Consider the following 16,468-nt stretch of genomic DNA (forward strand, 5'->3'; position numbering starts at 1 on the left):
TGCTTGATTACAGATGTGCCTGTAGCCGATGGGCTCCCCAGCTCCCAGCCGGATCCAGGCCTGGAGCCTCAGGGCAATCCCGCCGGTACGTCACGCCAATGCGCCAGCGTTTAGGTTTTCGTGTGTCGCTCCGGGGAATTCACTGTGTTGTCTTGGCGTGTTCTCAGACACGCAGAAGAGCAGAGGGGGAATGGCTGAGGCTCAGGGATGTGCCCCAACGCTCACAAAGCCATCTCTCCCAGGCTTTCTGGGGCCTGCTGCAAAGCCAGCGGGCTTGTTGGGGCTGAGGTGAGAGTGGGTGTGGGCTGCAGGGAGTCCGTTCTGCCGACAGCTCTGTGCATGGTTGGCTCCGGGCAGCCAGGAACTGTCCGCACAACGCTGCTGTGTGGAAGGGAGAGACGAGCGCAGGGAGCAGTCCCACGTTTGGCCGGCACTCACTGCCGTTCCCATCTGAAGCCGTGTACGGCAAGATGTCATGGGAGCTTCTCTGGTCGCTTTGTTTACAGGCATGGAGGGAGGCGACGGGCGTCCAGCTTCCCAGCTGCCTTCCAGGACTGCACTGCAGGGAGGTGCCATGGGTACGTGGTGGCTTTTCACTTGCTTTGAGAGCTGCCAGCTCAAAGCCCCAGTGGGAGCGAGGCGTCTGTGGCAGGTGGGAGAATCCAGACCTGCCTCGTGTGTGCCGTGTCCTTCCTGACCCCTGTAGAGGTTCTGCTGTTCGGTTATCAGGGGGTATATCACAGTGTATGAGGGAAACTCCTCGTGACTCTTTGGTTGCAGATGTGGGTACAGGGAGAGCTTTCCCAGCCCCCAGTCCGGATCCTGCCCTGGAGCTCACCTGGCGTCGCAGGGGTGAGTGAGGAATCCGTCTCGACTGACGTCACAGCCTGAGCGCTTGCTGTCAGGATTTCAGTCGGGAGAAATGTCACTTTAAATGTTCCTTCAGGTCGTCGAAGACCATGGCCCAGAGCTGAAAGGGGCAAATCTCCCCAGCAGACATCAGAAGTCCTAAAGGCAATGGTGAGGGACTTGATGAAAGCAGCACAAGGTGGGTCTCCATCACTCTTAACCAGCTGGGGTTTGAGATGCACGTACGGACAAGCTGTGGCCTACACAGCAGGGGGAGGAAGGCAGGCAAACAAAAGATGGCATGCAATCTCCTAGTGTGTCAGCGGGTCAGGATTTGCTGCTCACTGGTAAACGGGAAAGTGTCTGGCACCTAAATGCTCCTCCATGAATGACACGGTGTGACGTGACCAGCAGATAAAAGCCCAGGCTTTGCTCCTAAGCACTATCCATGTCCTTGGAGAAGTATTGCCTCCTGAAGAGACCACGCTCCTCAGGGGGAACAGGTGCATCTCATTCAACTGTCTCACTTTCTTTCTAAAGAGATCGACAGTGGGGCTGTGGGCAAGGAGGTGGTTCCGGAAGGACACAGACATCCAGTGCCATTCTCTGCAGACAACAAGACCACAAGCCAGTCAGACGTCGTGCCAGGTAATTGCTGTGCTTTGGTCGTTCAGTGTCACAAATCAAACCCCTGTGTGTGTGCCGGCTCTTCCCCCGGTGTCGCTGCTGCTCATGGCTTCATCAGCCAGCCTGTGAGTGCAGGAAGCCTGTTCCGAAAGGAGCCAGGAGCATCCCAGAGCTTGCCGGGAGGAGTCCTGGGCACAAGAGAAGCGAGCGGCTCCCTCCCGTGCACTCAGGCCCAAGGGGATGCCCTGCCAGAGCGGGCACGGCTCAGAGGGCACCTGCCCCGTCCCCCTGCACCCTCTGTGCCGGAGCCACGCTGAGGCTTTACCTTTCTCTGACCCTTGGCAGTGCTGCCCAAGCCCGGGGAAGCCTGGCGTGCCAGCAGAGATGAACGTTTTCCATTGAATCCAGGTACTGGGCTGCTTGCAGGGGCCATAAGGGGAAGCAAGTCCTAAAACGGGGGCGTTCAAGCTGTGCCTATGCCATGGAAAAGGCAAAGCGGGAGAGGGCGATTCCGGTGCCTTCCCAAGGGGGCCTGACTGCATCCCCTGGGGGTGCGGGTGCTGGGCTGGTCAGGGGGAGCTGGGGGTGGCACTCCCAGGCCCAGGGATGGTCTCTGTCTGTCTCGCTCAATGAGACAATGGGTCAAACAGCTGCCCTCCTCCACGCGCTCCCCATGTGTCCTGAGCACTTCTCTTTGGGGGTACCACTTAGCCCAAAGGGTCAGACCGAGCCCCCAGGCAGCAGCACGTACCTGCCTCAGGCAGGGAAGGTGGGTGAGCCCAAAAGTAACTCAACTCGCTGAGACGGGGGAACAAAGCCAGGGCACTGGGAAAAGTGGATTAAAGCCATCCCAGAGCTTGCCAGGAGGAGTCCTGGGCACAAGAGAGGCGAGCGGCTCCCTCCCGTGCACTCAGGCCCAAAGGGATGCCCTGCCAGAGCGGGCACGGTTCAGAGGGAACCTGCCCCGTCCCCCTGCACCCTCTGTGCCGGAGCCACGCTGAGGCTTTACCATTCTCTGACACTTGGCAGTGCTGCCCAAGCCCGGGGAAGCCTGGAGTGGCCGAAGAGATGAACGTTTCCCACTGAATCCAGGTACTGGGCTGTCTTGCAGGGGCCATAAGGGGAAGCAAGTCCTAAAAAAGGAGCGTTCAAGTGGTGTGGCTTAAGGAACTTAAGCGTATAGGAAACCTGAGAGGAGAAGGGGAGGCTTGCAGCGTTTCCTCTGCTGCTTCTGAAACCGAGGGAACATGGCAGCCCCAGGATGTTCACTGCTTCAGAGAGGCTAGAAACGTCAGAAAGAACATTTCCTGGACACCTGGGAGATTATCTGTGGTGTACAGGACATGCTCACGTTGTGAATTGTTCCTCCAGGTGTGGAAGGAAGAAGTGCACGTGGAATGAGTGCAGGAAATATACAGATATACTGTATAGAAGGTGCTGCGGCCATCCTGGGCTCCATCCTGTTTGGGATGCTGTTGTGTTGGGCCATCTCTCTATGGAGGACGAGGAGAAAGTGAGTTGATGGGCAGCAGTTGGGGGCGGGTGGTCTCCAAACCTCTGTGTGCCATGGCTGCTATTAGCCGTGAAGTACTTAGAGGTTGGGCAGAGAAAGAGAGGAGCCAGGCTGTCCCAGCTGCACCCCAACTCCCGTTCGTCTCTGAGAGGAGACGAGCCAGCGGCAGGCGAGCAGAGCCCCAGATGAGCCAGAGTGTGCTGAGAACCCCGTTTTCTGCACAGAGCCCTGTGTGCCCACAGCCCACCCTGTACCCCCAACACCGCAGCTGGGCCACGTCCTCAGAATCCTCCTGTCTCCACAGGCGCAAGGCTGACCAGTCCAAAACCAGCAGCTACACCTCGCTGCTCGACAGCCAGACAATGGAAGCCGGCACCGCTGAGAGCTGGAACCAACATCAGAGCAGGACCCCCTCACCACATCCACATTCACCCTGGCCTGAATGGACATCCAGCACAGCCAGCCATGTGTTTCAAGACCAGCCCAACACCTACCAGCCCTCCAATGAATAGAATCCACCCCCCACCCCGAATAAATGTGTAGAGAGAAATACAGATCAGAGCACAACTGTCTGGGTCGTGACAGCAGAAAACCCAGGAGTTCCCTGGGCCAAACTGCACCTTGGGGCACGCAGGGCTAAGGATGCTCACAGGGTCACCAGGCAGGCAGATGGGCATGGGACCCCCCCATCATGACACAGGTGCTAGAAACCATGCTTTGGGCCCTGTAAATGGGGGGAACATGTTGCTTCCTCGATGGCCACAAGGCATCATAGAATCACAGAATCCTTCTGCTGTCTTTGCAGCAGGGACCTCTCACATCATCAAGTCCCACCATCTAGCTGGCCTGCCAAAGCCATCGCAGAACCATGTCCCTAAGCACTGCTTCTCCATGTATTTTAAATACCCCCAGGGCTGGTGACTCGACCACCTCCCGGGGCAGCCCCTTCCAAGGCCTGAAAACCCTCTATTGGATGAAATTCTTTCTCACATCCAAGCTACACCTCCCCTGGCACAACTGAGGCCATCTCATCTTGTCCTATTGCTTCTCACTAGGGCGACGAGCTCATCCGCCCCCCCACCTCTCTACATTCTCCCTTCTGGGAGTTTTAAAGAGCCATTAGGTCTCCCCTGAGCCTCCTCCTCTTCTCCAGACTAAGCAGCCCGGCTTCCCTCAGACGCCCCGCACAACATTTGTCTTCCAGTCCCCTCAGCAGCCTCTTGCCCCTCCTTGCCCAAATGAAGCTTTGGTCCAGAACTGTAACTGGAAAGTCAGCCTGACAGCCCTGGAACACCAGGGGCACAACCCTCGCCAATAACCCTTGAAAAGCTGCCCAGCCCCAATGCCCATCCAATGCAGCCAGAGACATTTTGCAGGACTGGCCCAGCACCATCCAGCCCTGAGATGAAGGGAGACCACCCCCAATCCCACCGCCCCATCCTCCCGCAAGGGCCTGTGGCAGCCCAAACAGGGGACAGGTTTGGGGTGTGACAACAGACTCCTGACCAACAGCTGCAGGCTTCAACATTTATTTCCATATAACAGCTCAGCAATAAATGCAGATCAGAGCTCAGCTGTCTGGATCATGACGGCAGCAAACCCAGGAGATCCCCAGGTCTGGGCCAAACAGCATCTTGGGGCACGCAGGGACATGAACGCCCACAGTGTCAGCAGTCAGGACCCTGGGCATGGGATCGGCCTCCTAAAGAGGGATGCTGTTTGGTCCACAAAAAGGTGTTTTTGGAAACTCAAGATGCAGTTGAGACTGTAGAAATGATGTCCTGGGCAATCAAAGTGACATTGTGGAGCTAGAAAATGTGGATTGGGACACCAAGAAAGCCTCTCTGGAGTTTGAAAATGACACTTTGCCACTGAAACAGAGCCTTTAGACAGCAAAAAGAAGGTGGCTTTGGAGCCTTTGCTGCTGCAATGCTCCCACGCCAGAGCAGCTCCCAGGAGAAGCCCCAGGGTTCAGGACAAGCGTTCCCCATGCCGGTGGTGGCCGGCCTCTCTGCAGTGCCTCAGGACCTGCCTGCCCCAGGAGACACAGCAGTGGCATTTAAGAGAGCTGCTCCTGGCTGTGCTGGCCGCCCCAGTGCTGGGCAGAGCCAGCCATGATGCCCAGTAAAAGGTCCATGAGGCGAGGGGCAGGATGGGGAAGCCTCAGTCTCCCTCCCCTCAGGAGCACTGGCATGCTGGGGTGGTGATTTGGTGGTTTCCTCAATGCTGGTCACAGCGGTGACTTTCTGAAGTGGTTTAGCCGCTGGCATTTGCCACCCTGGGCAAGGAGCTTGCCATGGGATGGGCAAGCAGGGATGCTGTTCCTCCTCCATGCAGGTGATGTCAAAGTTGAGCTGCTTCAGGAATGGCCACTGGGCGTTGACATGGTGTTTGACAGAGTGGTGATGTCACAGAGCCCTGCCATGGTATATAGTGCTGTGCAGTGAGGACCAGCACAGTATTGCTAGCAGCAGCAGCAGCAGCAGCAGCAGCAGCAGCAGCAGCAGCAGCAGCAGTAGCAGCAGCGGCGTTAGCATTACAAGCATTATTCAGGCAGGAAGGGCCATGGGTCCCTCCTGCCTCCTTATCTTTCTGTTGGTGGCCCTGCAACCCCAGGGGGTTGGGGCTGCTCGACGTCCACCTTTGAAATTAGGTATGTGGCAGGTGAGGGCTGCAGCCAGCCCTGGCAGCAGAACCCACTGCCCCTCTGGGTGACAGTGGGGCTGAGCTCATGGTGGGGCAGGGCTGGGAGAGCCGTGGGGCTGTGCCAGGCTGGGTGAACAGTGGGGCTGGGTGGGCCGTGGTCAGCTCCGCAGGCAGGAGGTGGCAGACGCCCCGTGGGGAGGCACAGGGTTCGTGGCTGCTGCCACGGGCATTTTCCAGGCTGCCCGGGCTGGAGCGGCACTGCAGGGGCCAGGAATAGCCCAGGGGATCACATCTCCAAGCCCTGGGCTTGTCACAGCCCCGTGCCCAGGGCCGTGGCTCTGAGGCTGCCCACCTGAGTGCTGCCTTTCAGCCTCAGAGACGGCCGTGCTCAGGAGATGTCCTGTCAGGAAAACAGGAGCCTTCCACATCTAGCCCTGCTGTGCTCTCCTTGGGTGAACCCCAGTCCCCCAGGGACAGGCTGGAACACCCCACAGCCCCGGGGAGCAGATGGGGCAGCACCAGGGCAGGCTCTCAGTGGCCAGCAGGCTCTTCTGCACAAGCCCTGTGGATGATGGGATTGTTCCTCCAGGGCTTTCATCTGGGCTGCTTCTGTGCACAGAACCATAGCATGTGTCAGGTTGGAAGGGTCACTTCTGAGAGCTGCCAGCCGCAGCCAACAGGTCGCCCAGGCCCCCCTGTGGCTTTGGAAATCCCCGCCCACGACCGGTCCCACACCAGTACCAGACTCCCCTCCAGTCACCGCAGCTCACTGGGAAGGAAGGAGATCACAAGGTCTAATGGCAACATGCTTGATTACAGATGTGCCTGCAGCCGATGGGCTCCCCAGCTCCCAGCCGGATCCAGGCCTGGAGCCTCAGGGCAATCCCGCCGGTACGTCACGCCAATGCGCCAGCGTTTAGGTTTTCGTGTGTCGCTCCGGGGAATTCACTGTGTTGTCTTGGCGTGTTCTCAGACACGCAGAAGAGCAGAGGGGGAATGGCTGAGGCTCAGGGATGTGCCCCAACGCTCACAAAGCCATCTCTCCCAGGCTTTCTGGGGCCTGCTGCAAAGCCAGCGGGCTTGTTGGGGCTGAGGTGAGAGTGGGTGTGGGCTGCAGGGAGTCCGTTCTGCCGACAGCTCTGTGCATGGTTGGCTCCGGGCAGCCAGGAACTGTCCGCACAACGCTGCTGTGTGGAAGGCAGAGACGAGCGCAGGGAGCAATCCCGCGTTTGGCCGGCACTCACTGCCGTTCCCATCTGAAGCCGTGTACGGCAAGATGTCATGGGAGCTTCTCTGGTCGCTTTGTTTACAGGCATGGAGGGAGGCGACGGGCGTCCAGCTTCCCAGCTGCCTTCCAGGACTGCACTGCAGGGAGGTGCCATGGGTACGTGGTGGCTTTTCACTTGCTTTGAGAGCTGCCAGCTCAAAGCCCCAGTGGGAGCGAGGCGTCTGTGGCAGGTGGGAGAATCCAGACCTGCCTCGTGTGTGCCGTGTCCTTCCTGATCCCTGTCCAGGTTCTGCTGTTCGGTTATCAGGGGGTATATCACAGTGTATGAGGGAAACTCCTCGTGACTCTTTGGTTGCAGATGTGGGTACAGGGAGAGCTTTCCCAGCCCCCAGTCCGGATCCTGCCCTGGAGCTCACAAGGCGTCCCAAGGGTGAGTGAGGAATCCGTCTCGACTGACGTCACAGCCTGAGCGCTCGCTGTCAGGATTTCAGTCGGGAGAAATGTCACTTTAAATGTTCCTTCAGGTCGTCGAAGACCATGGCCCAGAGCTGAAAGGGGCAAATCTCCCCAGCAGACATCAGAAGTCCTAAAGGCAATGGTGAGGGACTTGATGAAAGTAGCACAAGGTGGGTCTCCATCACTCTTAACCAGCTGGGGTTTGAGATGCACGTACGGACAAGCTGTGGCCTACACAGCAGGGGGAGGAAGGCAGGCAAACAAAAGATGGCATGCAATCTCCTAGTGTGTCAGCGGGTCAGGATTTGCTGCTCACTGGTAAACGGGAAAGTGTCTGGCACCTAAATGCTCCTCCATGAATGACACGGTGTGACGTGACCAGCAGATAAAAGCCCAGGCTTTGCTCCTAATCACTATCCATGTCCTTGGAGAAGTATTGCCTCCTGAAGAGACCACGCTCCTCAGGAGGAACAGGTGCATCTCATTCAACTGTCTCACTTTCTTTCTAAAGAGATCGACAGTGGGGCTGTGCAGAAGAAGGTGGTTCCGGAAGCACAGAGCCTGCCAGTGCCAGGCTCTGAGGACAACAAGAGGACAAGCCAGTCAGATGTTGTGCCAGGTAATTGCTGTGCTTTGGTCGTTCAGTGTCACAAATGAAAGCCCTGTGTGTGTGCCGGCTCTTCCCCCGGTGTCGCTGCTGCTCACGGCGTCATCAGCCAGCCTGTGAGTGCAGGGAGCCTGTTCCAAAAGGAGCCAGGAGCATCCCAGAGCTTGCCGGGAGGAGTCCTGGGCACAAGAGAGGCGAGCGGCTCCCTCCCATGCACTCAGGCCCAAGGGGATGCCCTGCCAGAGCGGGCACGGCTCAGAGGGCACCTGCCCCGTCCCCCTGCACCCTCTGTGCCGGAGCCACGCTGAGGCTGGTGACTCAACCACCTCCCGGGCCAGCTCTTCCAAGGCCAAAAACCCTCTATTGGAAGAAATTCTTCCTCACATCCAAGCTAAACCTTCCCCCGACAGAATGGAGGCCATCTCCTCTTGTCCTATTGTTTGTCACTAGGGATAAGATGTCAGCCCCCCCACCACTCTACAGCCTCCCTTCAGGGAGTTGTAGAGAGCCATTAGCTCTCCCCTGAGCTTCCCCCTCTTCTCCAGACTAAACAGCCCGGCTTCCCTCAGACGCCCCGCACAACATTTGTCTTCCAGTCCCCTCAGCAGCCTCTTGCCCCTCCTTGCCCAAATGAAGCTTTGGTCCATATTAGAGGGCCTGGGGATCTACAAGGAGGCTTAGAGCTGGAAAAGAGGGCATTGGGCCCCACACAGGAGAGTCTGGACCCTCAAAAGCAGGGCTTTGGCCTTCAGAACAGGACTTTGGGTGCTGACAGTGGAGCCTTAGGAATGAATATGTGGCTTTCCATACAGAAACAGGGTTTGGAGTCCTCAGGTGATGCTTTGCAGACTAAAAATGGGAGTTTGGAGTCTGAAAACAGGGCTTTGAGCATGAAACAGATGAGGCCTTTTTCCCTGTGTAAGGAGTTTGCCCCCTAAAACCAAACTTTGGGCACAGAAAACTCGGGGCTGAATCTTCTAAATTGGGCTATGGTTCCTAAAAGCGACACTCTGGAGCCAGAGAAGGAGGCTCTGTACTCTCACGTGGAGGCAGTGGGGGGGCCTTCAAAAGCAGGCTTGAGGCCTTCAAAGAGATGGTCTAGGCTCCTAAGTAGGGGAGTCCTGTCACCTTAAAAGTGCAGCTTGGAACTTTTCCATGAGGCCTTGGACCCCCAAAATGAGGCTTTTAGACCTCAAAGAGAGACCTGGTCAGACCAGAGAGCTGGGCAATCACCAGCCGTGCGGCCATGGGAGCAGGTCCAAGGCTGGGCCTTTCTGGGTGACGAGGGCAGAGAGCCGCCCTTGGGAGAGGCCTGCAGAAGGGCCCTGGGTGAGAGCCTGCATCCCTCTGGGGTGGTTTGACAGGCAAGAAGGACCTTTGGCCCTCTATATAGGGGACACAACTCCATGTGCAGCCAAGTGCCTGCGTCCCACAGTGCAGCTGGTGTGGAACAACATCCTGCAGCACCCAGCACCACAGCCATGGCAGGGCCTCGGCAGCCTCCTGTCTCCACAGGCACCTGGCTGCAGCTTCAGGAGCCTGGTCCCACACTGCCAGCTGCACCTGCAGCGGGACAGATGGACAACCGATCCCAGCTCCTCTGAGAGCCGAGGCAACTGCAGCAGCCATTGCCACTTGTTCCTTGAAAAGCTGCTCAGCCCCAATGCCCATCCAATGCAGCCAGAGACATTTTGCAGGACTGGCCCAGTAGTATCCAGCCGTGAGATGAAGGGAGACCACCCCCAATCCCACGGCCCCATCCTCCCACAAGGGCCTGAGGCAGCCCAAACAGGGGACGGGTTTGGGGTGTGACAACAGACTCCTGACCAACAGCTGCAGGCTTCAACATTTATTTCCATATAACAGCTCAGCAATAAATGCAGATCAGAGCACAGCTCTCTGGCTCATGATGGCAGCAAACCCAGGAGATCCCCAGGTCTGGGCCAAACAGCATCTTGGGGCACGCAGGGACATGAATGCCCACGGGGTCAGCAGCCAGGACCCTGGGCATGGGATCTGCCAATGTGCAGGGCATGGGATCAGCCTCCTAAAGAGGGACGCTGTTTTGGCCAGGAATAGGTGGAATTTGACAGTCAAGATGCAGTTTAGACTGTAAAAATGATGTGCTGGGCAACCAAAATGACATTATGGAGCTAGAAAATGAGGATTGGGACACCAAGAAAGCCTCTCTGGGCTTAGAAATTGACACTTTGCCACTGAAACTGAGCCTTTAGACAGCAAAAAAAGGCGGCTTTAGAGTCTTTGCTGCTGCAATGCTCCCACGCCAGAGCAGCTCCCAAGAGAAGCCCCACACTGCAGGACAATCGTTCCCCATACCACTGCCTCCTGGCCTCTCTGCAGTGCCTCAGGACCTGCCTGCCCCAGGAGACACAGCAGTGGCATTTAAGAGAGCTGCTCCTGGCTGTGCTGGTGGCTCTCAGTGCTAGGCAGAGCCAGCCCTGATGCCCAGGAAAGGTCCATGAGGCAAGGGGCAGGATGGGGAAGCCTCAGTCTCCCTCCCCTCAGGAGCACTGGCATGCTGGGGCGGTGCTTGTTTGGTTTCCTCAATGATGGTGACAGCGGTGACTTTCTGAAGTGGTTTAGCTGCTGGCATTTGCCACCCTGGGCAAGGAGCTTGCCTTGGGATGGGCAAGCAGGGATGCTGTTGGTCCTCCATGCAAATGATGTCAAGGTCGAGCTGATTCAGGAGGGGCCATTGGTCATTGCCATGGTGTGGGACACCGTGGTGCTTTTTGTGGCTGCTGCCACGGGTATTTTCCTGGCAACTGATGGGGCTGGGAGCAGTGAGAAGCCTTTGTCCCTAGAGCTGTCCCTGTGTCCCCCTGCCCTGGGGCAGCTTCCTTCAGGCCTGTGTGACTGGGCTGGAGCGGCACTGCAGGGACCAGGAATAACCCAGGGAACACTTCTCCAAGCCATGGACTTCTCACAGGCTCATGCCCAGGTTGACAGTGAGGGCTGAGCTCGTGGGGCTGAGCTCGTGGTGGGGCAGGTCTGGGAGAGCCGTGGGGCTGGGCCAGGCTGGGTGAACAGTGGGGCTGGGTGGGCCGTGGTCAGCTCCGCAGACAGGAGGTGGCAGACGCCCCGTGGGGAGGCACAGGGTTCGTGGCTGCTGCCACGGGCATTTTCCAGGCTGCCCGGGCTGGAGCGGCACTGCAGGGGCCAGGAATAGCCCAGGGGATCACATCTCCAAGCCCTGGGCTTCTCACAGCCCCGTGCCCAGGGCTGTGGTTCTGAGGCTGCCCACCTGAGTGCTGCCTTTCAGCCTCAGAGACGGCCGTGCTCAGGAGATGTCCTGTCAGGAAAACAGGAGCCTTCCACATCTAGCCCTGCTGTGCTCTCCTTGGGTGAACCCCAGTCCCCCAGGGACAGGCTGGAACACCCCACAGCCCCGGGGAGCAGATGGGGCAGCACCAGGGCAGGCTCTCAGTGGCCAGCAGGCTCTTCTGCACAAGCCCTGTGGATGATGGGATTGTTCCTCCAGGGCTTTCATCTGGGCTGCTTCTGTGCACAGAACCATAGCATGTGTCAGGTTGGAAGGGTCACTTCTGAGAGCTGCCAGCCGCAGCCAACAGGTCGCCCAGGCCCCCCTGTGGCTTTGGAAATCCCCGCCCACGACCGGTCCCACACCAGTACCAGACTCCCCTCCAGTCACCGCAGCTCACTGGGAAGGAAGGAGATCACAAGGTCTAATGGCAACATGCTTGATTACAGATGTGCCTGCAGCCGATGGGCTCCCCAGCTCCCAGCCGGATCCAGGCCTGGAGCCTCAGGGCAATCCCGCCGGTACGTCACGCCAATGCGCCAGCGTTTAGGTTTTCGTGTGTCGCTCCGGGGAATTCACTGTGTTGTCTTGGCGTGTTCTCAGACACGCAGAAGAGCAGAGGGGGAATGGCTGAGGCTCAGGGATGTGCCCCAACGCTCACAAAGCCATCTCTCCCAGGCTTTCTGGGGCCTGCTGCAAAGCCAGCGGGCTTGTTGGGGCTGAGGTGAGAGTGGGTGTGGGCTGCAGGGAGTCCGTTCTGCCGACAGCTCTGTGCATGGTTGGCTCCGGGCAGCCAGGAACTGTCCGCACAACGCTGCTGTGTGGAAGGGAGAGACGAGCGCAGGGAGCAATCCCGCGTTTGGCCGGCACTCACTGCCATTCCCATCTGAAGCCGTGGACGGCAAGATGTCATGGGAGCTTCTCTGGTCGCTTTGTTTACAGGCATGGAGGGAGGCGACGGGCGTCCAGCTTCCCAGCTGCCTTCCAGGACTGCACTGCAGGGAGGTGCCATGGGTACGTGGTGGCTTTTCACTTGCTTTGAGAGCTGCCAGCTCAAAGCCCCAGTGGGAGCGAGGCGTCTGTGGCAGGTGGGAGAATCCAGACCTGCCTCGTGTGTGCCGTGTCCTTCCTGATCCCTGTCCAGGTTCTGCTGTTCGGTTATCACGGGGTGTATCACAGTGTATGAGGGAAACTCCTTGTGACTCTTTGGTTGCAGATGTGGGTACAGGGAGAGCTTTCCCAGCCCCCAGTCCGGATCCTGCCCTGGAGCTCACCTGGCGTCCCAAGGGTGAGTGAGGAATCCGTCTCGACTGGCGTCACAGCCTGAGCGCTCGCTGTCAGGATTTCAGTCGGGAGAAATGTAACTTTAAATGTTCCTTCAGGTCGTCGAAGACCATGGCCCAGAGCTGAAAGGGGCAAATCTCCCCAGCAGACATCAGAAGTCCTAGAGGCCATAATGAGGGACATAGAGAAAGCAGCACGAGGTGGGTCTCCATCACTCTTCACCAGGAGACGTGGGCAGCTGTGGTTTGAGATGCACATACGGACAAGCTGTGGCTTACACAGCAGGGGCAGGAACGCAGGCAAACAAAAGATGGCATGCAATCTCCTAGTGTGTCAGCGGGTCAGGATTTGCTGCTCACTGGTAAACGGGAAAGTGTCTGGCACCTAAATGCTCCTCCATGAATGACACGGTGTGACGTGACCAGCAGATAAAAGGCCAGGCTTTGCTCCTAATCACTATCCATGTCCTTGGAGAAGTATTGCCTCCTGAAGAGACCACGCTCCTCAGGGGGAACAGGTGCATCTCATTCAACTGTCTCACTTTCTTTCTAAAGAGATGGACGGTGGGGATGTGCAGAAGGAGGTGGTTCCGGAAGCACAGAGCCAGCCAGTGCCAGTCTCTGAGGACAACAAGAGGACAAGCCAGTCAGATGTTGTGCCAGGTAATTGCTGTGCTTTGGTCGTCCAGAGTCACAAATCAAACGCCTGTGTGTATGCCGGCTCTTCCCCCAGTGCTGCTGCTGCTCACGGCGTCATCAGCCAGCCTGTGAGTGCAGGGAGCCTGTTCCAAAAGGAGCCAGGAGCATCCCAGAGCTTGCCGGGAGGAGTCCTGGGCACAAGAGAGGCGAGCGGCTCCCTCCCGTGCACTCAGGCCCAAGGGGATGCACTGCCAGAGCGGGCACGGCTCAGAGGGCACCTGCCCCGTCCCCCTTCACCATCTGTGCCGGAGCCACGCTGAGGCTTTACCTTTCTCTGACCCTTGGCAGTGCTGCCCAAGCTCGGGGAAGTCTGGCGTGCCCGAAGAAGAGAGGAACGTTTCCCACTGAATCCAGGTACTGGGCTGTCTTGCAAGGGCCATAAGGGGAAGCAAGTCTTAAAACAGGGACGTTCAAACTGTGCCCATGCCAGAGAAAAAGTAAAGTGGGAGAGGGAGGTTCCGGTGCCTTCCCAAGGGGGCCTGACTGCATCCCCTGGGGGTGCGGGTGCTGGGCTGGTCAGGTGGTGCTGGGGGTGGTACTCCCAGGCCCAGGGATAGTCTCTGTCTGTCTCGCTCAAAGGGACAATGGGTCAAACAGCTGCCCTCCCCCACGCGCTCCCCATCTGTCCTCAGCACTTTTGTTTGGGGGTACCACTTAGCCCAAAGGGTCAGACCGAGCCCCCAGGCAGCAGCACGTACCTGCCTCAGGCAGGGAAGGTGGGTGAGCCCAAAAGAAACTCTGTGTAAGTGGTACAACTGGCAGAGAAGGGTGAACAAAGCCAGGGCACTGGGAAAAGTGGATTAAAGCCATCCCAGAGCTTGCCGGGAGGAGTCCTGGGCACAAGAGAGGCGAGCAGCTCCCTCCCGTGCACTCAGGCCCAAAGGGATGCCCTGCCAGAGCGGGCACGGCTCAGGGGGCACCTGCCCCGTCCCCCTGCACCCTCTGTGCCGGAGCCACGCTGAGGCTTTACTTTCTCTGACCCTTGGCAGTGCCGTCCAATCCCTGGGAAGCCTGGCGTGCCAGCAGAGATGAACGTTTCCCACTGAATCCAGGTACTGGGCTGCTTGCAGGGGCCATAAGGGGAAGCAAGTCCTAAAACGGGGGTTTTCAAGATGTGCCCATGCCATGGAAAAGGCAAAGCGGGTGAGGGCTGTTCCGGTGCCTTCCCAAGGGGGCCTGACTGCATCCCCTGGGGGTGCGGGTGCTGGGCTGGGCAGGGGGAGCTGGGGGTGGCACTCCCAGGCCCAGGGATGGTCTCTGTCTTTCTCGCTCAAAGGGACAATGGGTCAAACAGCTGCCCTCCCCCACGTGCTCCCCATCTGTCCCCAGCACTTTTGTTTGGGGGTACCACTTAGCCCAAAGGGTCAGACCAAGCCCCCAGGCAGCAGCACGTACCTGCCTCAGGCAGGGAAGGTGGGTGAGCCCAAAAGAAACTCAACTCACTGAGACGGGGGAACAAAGCCAAGTCACTGGGAAAAGTGGATTAAGGCCATCCCAGAGTTTAAGGAAACCTGAGAGGAGAAGGGGAGGCTTGCAGCGTTTCCTCTGCTGCTTCTGAAACCAAGGGAACATGGCAGCCCCAGGATGTTCACTGCTTCAGAGAGGCTAGAAACGTCAGAAAGAACATTTCCTGGACACCTGGGAGATTATCTGTGGTGCACAGGACATGCTCACGTCCAGAATTGTTCCTCCAGGTGCGGAAGGAAGAAGTGCACGTGGAATGAGTGCAGGAAACATCCAAACATTATGTATAGAAGGCGCTGCGGCCATCCTGGGCTCCATCATCTTTGGCATGCTATTGTGTTGGGCCATCTCTCTCTGGAGGACGAGGCGGAAGTGAGTTGATGGGGAGCAGGTGGGGGGCGGGTGGTCTCCAAATGTCTGTATTCCATGGCTGCTATTAGCCATATAGCCATTAGAGGTCGGGCAGAGAAAGAGAGGAGCCAGGCTGTCCCAGCTGCACCCCAACTCCCGTTGGTCTCTGAGAGGAGATGAGCCAGCGGCAGGCGAGCAGAGCCCCAGATGAGCCAGAGGGTGCCGAGCACCCCGTTTTCTGCCCAGAGCCCTCTGTGCCCACAGCTCCACATGCAGCTGAGTGCCTGTGCCCCACAATGCGAATGGCATTGAAGCCCAACCTGTACCCCCCCAACACCGCAGCTGGGACACATCCTCAGAATCCTCCTGTCTCCACAGGCGCAAGGCTGGCCAGTCCAGAACCAGCAGCTACACCTCATTGCTGGACAACCAGACAACAGACCCCACCACCGCTGAGACCTGGAACCAACAACAGACCAGGACCCCGTCACCCCACCCACATTCACCCTGGCCTTAATGGACACCCAGAACAGCCAGACACGTTTCAAGACCAGTCCTCACCCTAAATAAACCTGTAGAGCAAAACACTGATCAGAGCACAAATTTCTTGATCGTGACAGCAGCAAACCCAGGAGTTCCCTGGGCCAAACTGCACCTTGGGCCACGCAGGGCCACGCATGCTCACAGGGTCAGCAGGCAGGCAGGTGGGCATGGGAACCCCCCATCATGACACAGGGGCTATAAACCACACTTTGGGCCCTGTAAATGGGGGGAACCTGTTGCTTCCTCGATGACCACAAGGCATCATAGAATCACAGAATCCTTCAGCTGTCTTTGCAGCAGGGACCTCTCACATCATCCAGTCCCACCATCTAGCTCGCCTGCGAGAGCCATCGCAGAACCATGTCCCTAAGCACTGCTTCTGCATGTATTTTAAAAACTCCCAGGGCTGGCAACTCTACCACCTCCTCGGGCAGCCCCTTCCATGGCCTAAAAACCCACTTTTGGAAAAAATTCTTCCTCACATCCAAGCTAAACCTGCCCTGGCACACTGAGGCCATCTCCTTTTGTCCTGTTGCTGCTCACTAGGGACAAGAGGTCAGCCCCCCCCCCCCTTTCTACATTCTCCCTTCAGGGAGTTGTAGAGAGCCATTAGCTCTCCCCTGAGCCTCCTCCTCTTCTCCAGACATAACAGCCTGGCTTTGAGCATGAAACAGATGAGGCCTTTTTCCCTGCGTGAGGAGTTTGGCCCCTAAAACCAGGCTTTGGGTCCCCACAACTCTGGGCTGAATCTTCACAATTTGGCTATGGTTCCTAAAAGCGACACTCTGGAGCCAGAGAAGGAGGCTCTGTACTCTCACGTGGAGGTGCTGGGTGGGCCTTGAAAAGCAGGCTTGAGGCCTTCAAAGGGCTGGTCTGGGCTCCTAAGGAGGGGAGTCCTGTCACCTTAAAAGTGCAGCTT

The 16,468-nt window shown here is 57.9% G+C and overlaps 1 protein-coding gene across 4 annotated transcripts in view; it reads left to right on the forward strand.

Annotated features, from left to right (window-relative positions):
- The first annotated feature begins 919 nt into the window (after positions 1–919).
- Positions 920–16,468, forward strand: part of LOC311199913 (uncharacterized protein) — a 33,519-nt gene continuing 17,970 nt past the window's right edge. For 2 of the 4 annotated variants that reach the window (XM_084274056.1, XM_084274057.1), the window contains exons 1-3: positions 920–1,048; positions 1,390–1,497; positions 14,181–14,243. In XM_084274056.1, coding sequence (XP_084130182.1) covers positions 1,018–1,048; positions 1,390–1,497; positions 14,181–14,243 — 202 coding nt within the window. In that variant the 5' untranslated portion in view covers positions 920–1,017. Of the gene's footprint in view, positions 1,049–1,389; positions 1,498–13,079; positions 13,156–14,180; positions 14,244–14,885; positions 15,028–15,384; positions 15,562–16,468 lie in introns of those variants that run through there. The other 2 variants (XM_084274055.1, XR_014617789.1) reach the window with 2 other exon arrangements.

The sequence above is a fragment of the Gallinula chloropus genome, assembly GCF_964237585.1.
Source record: "Gallinula chloropus genome assembly, chromosome: 21".
Taxonomy (NCBI): domain Eukaryota; kingdom Metazoa; phylum Chordata; class Aves; order Gruiformes; family Rallidae; genus Gallinula; species Gallinula chloropus.